This window comes from Pelodiscus sinensis, chromosome 1, assembly GCF_052426305.1.
Source record: "Pelodiscus sinensis isolate ZL-2025 chromosome 1, ASM5242630v1, whole genome shotgun sequence".
NCBI lineage: Eukaryota > Metazoa > Chordata > Testudines > Trionychidae > Pelodiscus > Pelodiscus sinensis.
Window position 1 is genome coordinate 349,947,019 of NC_143052.1, and position 10,006 is coordinate 349,957,024.

At 41.5% G+C, this 10,006-nt stretch overlaps 1 protein-coding gene across 1 annotated transcript; it reads right to left on the reverse strand.

The window, feature by feature from the left end:
- Positions 1-1,341: 1,341 nt before the first annotated feature.
- Positions 1,342-9,072, reverse strand: LOC149526020 (maestro heat-like repeat-containing protein family member 2A). Its single transcript, XM_089779410.1, has 4 exons — positions 8,949-9,072; positions 5,895-6,037; positions 2,462-2,584; positions 1,342-1,632 (listed from the first exon to the last, which is right to left on the reverse strand). Exons 1-4 carry the CDS (start codon positions 8,986-8,988, stop codon positions 1,342-1,344), a joined length of 597 nt encoding a protein of 198 aa, XP_089635536.1. The 5' UTR covers positions 8,989-9,072.
- Positions 9,073-10,006: the final 934 nt, after the last annotated feature.

The window sequence follows — 10,006 nt, forward strand, 5'->3', positions numbered from 1 at the left end:
ACTCCTATTAGCTATACTGAGATTTGACAGCATTTTGCCCTAAAATTAGATGCACCCACTGCCCTTGAAAGGAAAATTAAGGCTCAATCCTATGTTCTATGAAGCTGATGGCAAAATTCCCATTTATCTTAAAGGTGCAGGATTAGTCCCTTAGGCCTGATCTACACTAAAGGGGAAAGTTGACTTAAGGTACGCAACTCCAGCTATGTTAATTATGTAGCTGGAGTTGACGTATCTTAAATAGGGTTTTCAGACTGTCCACACAGTGGAAGGTTGACAGGAGTGTTATTCCTCATGAGAAGCAGGACTACCGGTGCCAACGGGAGCACCCACTCAGTTCGAAATAGTGGGTCTTCACTAGACCTGCTTATTTGGACCCTGGTGATCAACTGCAGCAGCATTGATCTTCTGCATAGTGTAGACGTGGCCTTACTTGAGCATCAACTAAAAAGCAAAGGAAGAGAGAAGTGGAGAAGGCCAGAGGACAGAGAAAGAGGGTGAAAGGAGATGATAATTAAGCAACTAAAGAGGAGGAATGGGTGGAGGGGTGGAAAACGGGAAATTTTTAAATGTAATTCAGTCTGTTGCCTGCACATTCTCCCCCAGGAGTTTCCTGGCACATGGGCAGCATCAGCTTTTGTTTATTTTTAAAATATCCACAAGTCATAAAGGGCCTGAACTTACAAATGCTCAGCACCTCCAGCAAAGTAAGGAGCACTCTCAACTCCACTGAGTGCCAGAGGAGCATGAGGACTCAGCCCCTGGTACAATCCAGTTCAGAGCCTGTTTGTAAACGATCAGTCACTTAACTCTGTACCAAGGCCCCTAAATATCCATTTTGGACATCTACAATAAGTGCTGGCACTTACCACCACAAAATGCTTGCCTCAGCCTGCTCTCGTCGACTAACATCCGCATGGAGCTCATGCTGTACAGGGTCATTCCCACAAAAGGAATGCACTTGAGTGCTGAAAAGCAGGACCAGAAGAAAAGGAAGACAGACAATTGACTGTTATCTGCCTTCTTACTATCGCATTTAGAAACACCGCTGGGTCGGATGCTATGGGCTCCTAGGTCATTTTGTGCTGCGTACACAAATGATAAGGCAGCAGTAAAAAATCAGTGGGGGATTTACCCTGAGGAGGAGCATTCTCCACCAATGTGCAGCTGTGCCAGATGCCCAATCCTCTCCCAGAGTAGGAGAGAGAGCACTGGGGAGAGATGAGAAATGGAATGGAGAAGAGCTCCACTAGACCTGATTTTCCTCAATCTTGTCCTTTAAGAACTTCAAATGGGGCATAAGAGCTTGCACCTTGGTGTGGATAGCTCATGGTCTAGCAACTAGAACCAGCCACACCAGTTCATCTCATGCCCCCCCAAATAGCACTTTGTGTAGCTGTACAGAGCGTGAACCTCTGTCCTTAAATGGAAGACAATAACTTGGAAACAAAAGATGGAAGTTGACATACTATAGGCTGATGATAGGTTGCCCAGTGTAATCAAAGTGAACTCGTCAGACAGCTCCAGTGGTTTCAGATGACATTGAAGCTCATACATCACCTCATTGAAATAGCAGCGTGCCAGAGCCACTAATGTGTTGCTCGCTGCCACTTTTAGTTCATTTGTTGCTTCCTTAAAAAATACAAAAAGAGAGAGACTGAAGTGATTAAAGCCAACTACACCAGCCAATGCTGCTCAAATGAATCAAGTTTTTATTTCTGTTTTCCACCCAACTTTCTGTGAACAGAATCATTAGTCATAAATAATCATTGAATCGTTTGGCTAAACACTTGTCAGCCTTTCAGTTGTTTGCAAGCTGCTTAGACTATTCGCTATTAGCTATTTGTGGTGGATGATTGGCTATCATAGTGACATGATATTTTTCCCTCAGAGGAGGTGGGCAGCTTCAAGATATTCAGAGAATTTTCCTGAATAAACTATACCCTAAATCCAAATACTGCTTCTTTTGGAAATAGCTCAGATTCTGTTTTAAGGTTTCATCCTGCTGCTTAACACCATAGTATCAGAGCACCTTCCACAGAAAATCAGTATCAATAATGAAATCCCTAGTAGACTTCACAAAAAACTTGCTTGTTAAGAAACGGTAGGCCTCTCTGCTTCTGATATATGTCACAATATCCTGACCTTACAAAGCACTTAAGCACATGTGTAACTTGAACAAGATGAAACTAGTCACATGCTGCTTAGGACCTGGGATTCCTGGAGGACGGTGTGGGGATCTGTGGGCCCCTAGCAGTCATCAATCCTGGAGTTTCAGTATATAGTTTACAAAAAATGTTTTAATTAGTTTAAGCTTTCATTCCTGTCATTAGCATATAGGGAAAACTAACTTACCTGAGTATCAGAGGGGTAGCCGTGTTAGTCTGAATCTGCAAAAGCAGTGAAGTGGGTCTTTGACCACAAAAGCTTATGCTCCAACACTTCCGTTAGTCTAACTTACCTGAGTCTCTCTCATGTGGTTTGAGGCAAGTGTTATTATTTTTCTCAGTAGCCTTCTCTCTAGGACCTGGGCATCCTGCTGAAATACTTTCTCCAGGATACAGTACATGTCTACTCTGTTTTTCTGGGGACAAAACATAAAAGAACAATTGGGGAAAATGTTTCCTTGATGACAATATAGTAATGCTATAAGCTAATATAGTAACACAATATAGTAACACTTACGCTAATAAGCTTCTGCCCAAAAGAGTTTACAATCTAAACATGAAACAACTAGCCCAGGCTAAAAGAGCAGATCAATAGCCAGGAAAATAATTCAGGTCTTCTGATTCACTATCTGGAGTCCTCTCCACTAGACCACACTGATTCCACAGCCTGCATACTCACTCAAGTAACCCCTAGTCTTCATTGGTGTAAAACTTGCTATGCCCTCCACAATCACCCCAGCTAGCAGCACTTCAGAAGAAGCTGAGCAATTTACAAATTTTTTAATCAGAATAAGGGTCCTGCACTGCCCCCTTATCTAATTTTGTTTATTATTATTGTTATTGTTATTATTATTGTTATTGTTGTTGTTGTTATTATTAGCATCTTGCCCTTTTTTATCCACTCCAGACAGAATTTGTAAATACAATTATAAAATACCCAACTCCTGCAGTAAATCTTCTGCAGCTTTTAGGGAAAATTAGCTCAGGAGTTACCTCTACATTGACAGTAGCACACTTGAAGGTCTCTTTTATGGGGTCCATCAAAGTTGAAATTCACAGATGATACTAAATATGGAGGAGTTGAAGGTATGAGTTGTGACAGAGAAATAATAAAGAGGGGCACAGAGAAATTAGAAACCTGAGCAGAACAAGACTGATTTCAGAGAACTGCAAACTAGCGCACCTAGAGAGGGGGTCAATATAACTGACATAATGAGAGGGAGAAAAGTGGGAAACAACAAGTGACCTGGAGTGACAGTGAAAAAAAAAGTCAGCCATCTGGGTTGGGTTTGTTACATACAGGAATCTTGTCATAAAGCAGGAAGTTTCTCATTGTTCATCTGAGGTGTGACTGCTTCTGGCTTATTTCACTTTTTTGGCACCACATTCCCCAGAAAAGATCAACAGCTTGGAAGTAATTCAGGAGAAAATTTTAAAAAGTGCAGGGAGGCCAGCAGAACTGACTTTTAAATAGAGACCTGCAACCTCTATGGGATCTGACCTCATGCGTCAGGGTGAGGTTGGGTGGGTGTAGGGGAGCCTGCCTTGACAGTAAATGGCCATGTCTCCCTTTAACACATGCAGATCTCTAACAAGCAAAACCCAGGCCTGTCTCAAGTCTGGTGCACATAAGCATGCAGGCAAGGTCATGGGAGAAGCTGTGAGAGGAAGGAATGTTTTGCATAACAATGCAGATGAAGCATGGTACGTGAGACTATGTCAAGAACACATGGCAAGCAATCTTGTACAGGTACTTCTGTTTCTGATAACCACAAATTACAGATGCAGCCATACAACTGTCAACTATGCACATAGCAGCAACATCCTGAGTGACAAGATGTACTCCAGATAGGGTATTGGGCATGTTACATATCCTACACAATACGTAATCAATTGGTAAATATTATTAGAACAACCAAGTCTCGCTTTGCTATAAAATGGGCTTAGTAAGAACAATCAGTGGGAGGGAATGAGCAGGATTGACCCACAGGTACTGCTCGATATAACTAGAAGTAAATAGGCCCTTCACACCGGTGATCCAGTGCATGGTGTTCCAATGCATGGGAAGAAAAGGAACCATGACCTCCTGCCTGCTACTGTAGGTGGCATACGGGTGAAGTGTAAGTGAACTAGTCTTTATTATTTTATTATAGTAGCTCTTTTATTAATTGCTTTTGCATTGCTTTGCACTATATTATTGCTTTAGAATGTATGGCATTTAAGGTTTAAATTGTGTAATAATTGTTTTTAAGGCTTGTAAAACTTAAACAACTGTAATAACTGCTTAAAGCTTGCAATAAATAAGAAAGTGGTTAAGTATCCCTGGAGTGTCCTGGTTTCTCTTGGATCTAAAATAAATCGTATCACATCACAGTGGGAAAACAACTGGACTCCCCTGGGCTCAGATCAGATCAGCTCTCCTCCACAGAGTCAGCACAACCGTGACTGCCTACTCCAGCCAGCCACCACCTCCTTGCTGCATAGCATGCACTGTGGAGTGAGGATGCTTAGGAGTCAGTGTTTCTTACCCTGCAGCACGTACATTGCACAGCAGGGGGCAGTATCAGAGACATAAAATTTAGACTTTAACATCAGGAAAAATGCCCCAGCTATAAGACATCTATCAGGTTATTACATAGTCTTCATTGGAAAGTGGTGGAAACCCAGTCACTAGGAGCTTTTAAAATTGGTTTGGCCCAAAAAAATGAAAAAGGCACTGCTGGGAAATTGGATGATCCAACAAGCCTTTCACATCTGTCTCCTGTGAGTCTATAACTCTGAATTCAGGCAGCTGAAGGTGTGAACTGCCTGCTAAGGTCATAAAGCACTTTGGAATGTTCAAAGCCAATGGTTGGCTACACATTCCAGTGGTTGTGCTTTTAAAGGATGCTGCTGCAAACTGCTATTATTACTGCTCTAGTGGGGAGAGGCTCTGCCTCTTTCCATTCATTTTTAAATGTAAGGAGGATTTTTAATTGAAAATCATAATTGATAACTTATGAATACAAGAGCCCCACACTATTCAAGCGAGCCAGAAATGAACTGCTTGTCTTGGCTTCCTGGTACTTGAAACTAAAATGCCTTCTGTGTTGACCCTTAATAGAGAAATGGACTTTGCTGGATGCGAGTATTAATAAAAGAAAAAGGGGTTTGGATTATTTAAGAACCCTTCAAAGCTATATCCCAATCATATGTCATTATAATTAAGAAGTGTTGTCTTGGGTTTAGAGCAGAGAGTCAGTTCACATGGGTTTTATTCACCATTCTTCTACTAACTCACTATGTGGTGTTGAGCAAGTTATTTAATTCCCCATGACACAGCCCATCAGTAAATGGGGATGTTTATCACTCTCCCAAAGGTGCTGTAAAACCTAATTCATGAGTAAGTAGGTAAGTGCTTTGAGGTTTTTGGATGAAGATGCTAAAGGAGGACAAAATACTGCTATAAGAGATTATAGATACCCCTACAGTGCACTTTTATAATATACAGCCCAGGTACTCCAGTGTGTACAAAAGGACAGTGCTCCTCTGAGTGTCTCTTTATTATATCATCCTGATCTGTAACAGAATTTTGCATGATGAGTTTTGCATGAAGACAGAAGGGTAAATACTGATTACACTGAAGGTGGGCTGAGCCAAGTTCTGTATTGAATTACTTCCATGAAGTCAAACAGAATTTGGAGTGGAAACATGGAAAACAGATGTGATTTGATGAAACTGCCCTACCTCATCCTGCTGAAGTTTTTCTAGCAGAACAGTCACAACGACAGCCAGTTTGGTCTCAGCTATCTTGACAATCTCAAGGGCAATAGAGGCCTTATCTTGATCGTCCATATGGTCCAGGAGGAAAACAACCTCGCTGTAAACAGCTGAAATTAAAGGAAAGGATTCTGCTGGTTATCATTGATGTTGGGATTCAGTGCTTGTGTCTTTAATTCACTATCTAGTAAAGACTCTGTAGGAGACCAGACATGGTGATAAGTGGACCTGGGAATCATGCAAATCCTTTTCTTCCCTCATGGTGACCATATCTGTTTGCAGACCTATTGTGGGGGGACGGATTATAATAAGGAAAAGCTGCTCCTTTTAAATAAGATCCCCACATAAAATAATCTTTTCCACCTTTACTATTAATTTAGGCATTTTGATAGCACACAGAATAATTTATAGCCAAGATTTTTAAAACTGGATGCCTAAACTAAAACTCCTAAATCCATATTAACACGCCTACATCCTGATTCAACAAATTAATCACATGCCTAACTCAATGCCAACAAATAAATCTAAAGTTAAACACATGCTGAAGTGTTTTGCTTAGTCAGGGTGTCATTTCCAAAAGTGCTGAGCACCCAGAATTACCTATGGATGGTGCAAAGAACTTCTAGGGGTTCAGTATCTCTTGAAAATCAAGCCACTTTTTAAAGACCCCACTGTATGAATTTAGAAGTCAAACTTTATGCACTCTGTTTTGAAAAAAGGCTTCAGTTTTATTTTATGGTAATTTAAATACTTGCAGAGAAGACACATGGAATAGGTATTTGTCCAGTTGCCTCTAGAGACCCTAAAAGATTTTCCCCCAATGCACAACATAAGAACATAAGAACGGCCGTACTGGGTCAGACCAAAGATCCATCTAGCCCAGTATCCTGTCTGCCGACAGTGGCCAGCACCAGGTGTCCCAGAGAGGGTTGACCGAAGACAATGATCAAGCGATTTATCTCCTGCCATCCCTCTCCAGCCTCTGACAAACAGAGGCCAAGGACACCATTTTATCCCCTGGCCTTTTATGGACCTAACCTCCATGAAATTATCTAGCTAGGTGTTTTCCATGGGTAGGGTGATTGCCCCATACCTTTATGTGAAGCCTCAGAGATTAAGTCTTGGTAAGTCTTGCTCACATAGTCAGGATCAGTGTTACCTGTAAACTGAGCACTTGGGTGGCAGACATGTGTTTCTAATGGTTGTACACATCCCTACATGCCTCAATGCACATAAAATGTATTTTACACGTAGAATTGGAGAGAACATTGGTCAGAATGCAATTGATCTCCAGATCTGAGGGTGGGGAGGAATTTTCCCTGGGTCAGACTAGCAGGGATTATTGTATGGGAGGTTGGGAATTTGTCTTCTTCGGGAGTATGGGGCACTGATCAACCACCAGGATCATCAGGGCTTTTCTGACCTAATCATTTCTCTACCATTGCAAAGGCCTCAGGCATTAGTAGCATTTCAGTTTCTCCTATCCTCTGTCTGCAGCACACAGCATCTTAGTCTCCTAGGCCTTGGGCACATCTACACAGCAGGGCTAAAGCAGAAATAAGCTACACAACTTGAGCTATCAATTGTGCAGCTTAAGTTGAAATAGTTTATTTCAGCTTTTGGCGCTGTCTACACAGCAGGAAGTCGGGGAAAGAGCACTCTTCCTCCTACTTCCCTTACTCCCCATAAAATGCGGGTTATAGGAGTCGGAGAAAGAAGTCCTCCAGCTTGACATTATTTGACATTATGTTGAAATAATGGCTTGCTGGGTAGATGCGGACTATGTTATTTTGCAATAACATCAGTTATTCCAAATTAACACTGCTGTGTTGACATACCCTTCAAGAGTGACAATTTTTAGTCCAAGACAAGTTTTGGTTTCAGCATAGGGTTGCTAGGTGAAACGTAATGGTTTGTGACATACAGAAGATTAAAGTACATGATCGAATGACCTACCAGCCTTAAACTCTATGAAACTGTGAAATAGTTGATGTATTAATAAAATCAGGATTTTATCTCCCATGTGTCTCTCAGCAGAAATTCTCCTGGAGACTTAATATTTAACAAGAAATCTGAAATGCCATATTTATCTGTCTCCATTGTAACAGCATTCCAAGGCATGGAGGAGGAATTGATCAGAATTTACCCTTCCCATGAAAGATTGCTCAAGATTAGGCGATTACCCATCCTTACCCTTCGATTCCAACACCCAGATGCAGATGGAATCAGAACTGTAACTTACATTGCCCATACAGTTGCAATAGTAATGGTGAAGGATTAAGAGCACTAGTGTTGCTAAGAAACGCTTTGTTATCCTCCATTTAATATGCTAGCTATCCACTTAATATCTTAAGTAGACAGCAGGTACATCTAGACTGCAGAGTTTTTCCAGGATACCAGAGATATCCCAGAAAAGCTCTGCCACGTCCAAGGAATGCGTCTGCTTTTCCAAAAAAATATTGGAAAAGCAGACATGTTTTTTCAGCATCTCAGTAAACCTCGTTCTACGAGGAAGAAGGGATGTTCTGAAAGAGGCTTTTTTTCTGACATTTGGCCCAGTGTAGACGGGCCAACTGTCAGAAAAGCCTCTTTCAAAAGAAAAGTGATAGAACTTTGTAGTCTAGACACAGTCAGCTAGAAGAGAAGTCCTTCTGTGTTTTCTCTTCTAATTTCTCCCATCTCTGATGCTTTGCACCACTAGATTTTGGCTCCAAGGATGCAGAAGTCATAAAATAAGGACCCATATTAAACATAAAACAACTGGAGAAAGGAAAGAAGACCTTCCCCATAACATCCAATAGTGACACAGGTTGTCAGGAAAGTTTCCAGGTTCAGAGGCTGTAGGCCAGTCCTTCAACTCAAGTCAATTAAAAGGGAAGTCAGTAGAGGCTCACTGGATTTACAGCAGCTAATGATCTGGTCATATCAATGGAGAATATTACACGTTTCTATGCACCCATGCTCTTGAATGTGTATGTGTGGATACAGGTTGGATATAAAAAATACAATAGTGACCCTTACCTCTATCAATTACCTCCTGTTCACTCACAAATGTATTCATGGTTTAGTCTTTCCTCAACACCTTCTCTCAATCCTTTCTCCAACTAGCTCCAGTACTGAGAGATAGATGGCCTCTCAGTCTGTCAACCAGAACTTCCAGTTAAACTTACACAAGCACTATTGTGACATCCTTGTGACCAAAGCAAATTCCATAAACTGTTGATGACCAGGTAGGCACACAGGGACTCTGTCACTTTGCTGGAGAGAACTATGGTTAAGATGACCTGTCACCTGTCTATGACTTTTACTAAAAATTGCCCTAAATAAATTTTAGGTGCTGGGGAAAGGCAGCACTCCAGCAGACTCCACTGCTCTGAGAGCAGGCTAGGGTGCCACTACTACTTCCACTCCAGGTGGGTGAACTGCCCAGGGTACCCTGACTGCTCTCCAACCAATGCTCCAGCACAGCATCTGGCCCCAGGGATGCCCTGAGATGTACCACACCAACTACTGTGGAAGTCACAAAGGTCCCAGAAAGTCACAGAATCCATGATTTCTGTGATAGAAATGTAGCCGTGTTAGTCTCGTGTAGCTGAAACAAAAAACAGGACTATGTAGCACTTTAAAGACTAACAAGATGGTTTATTAGGTGATGAGCTTTCGTGGGCCAGACCCACTTCCTCAGATCCAATAGTGGAAGAAAATTGGCACAACCATATATACCAAAGGATACAATAAAAAAAATGAACACATGAAATTTGATTTGTCCTTTTCATATGTGTTCATTTTTTTGATTGTATCCTTTGGTATATATGGTTGTGTCAATTTTCTTCCACTATTTGATCTGAGGAGGTGGGTCTGGCCCACGGAAGCTCATCACCTAATAAACCATCTTGTTAGTCTTTAAAGTGCTACATAGTCCTGGTTTTTGTTTCATGATTTCTGTGACCTCCATGAATGATTCACAGCCTTATTCATAATCACTTTCTCCCAAATAGTCCTCTACCTACAGGTTCACAACCATCTCCTCCCTGTTGGTCAGAATCAATTCTTAAATGCCTATGCCCTGGGTTACTTCC

Coding starts and splice junctions, on each gene's coding strand:
- LOC149526020 (XM_089779410.1), bottom strand. CDS start 8,988: ATGAATACATTTGTGAGTGAACAGGAGGTAATTGATAGAG. Junction 6,038..8,948: donor ACAGGAGGTAATTGATAGAG/GTAAGGGTCACT, acceptor CTTTAATTTCAG/CTGTTTACAGCGAGGTTGTT. Junction 1,633..2,461: donor ACCACATGAGAGAGACTCAG/GTAAGTTAGACT, acceptor GTATTTTTTAAG/GAAGCAACAAATGAACTAAA.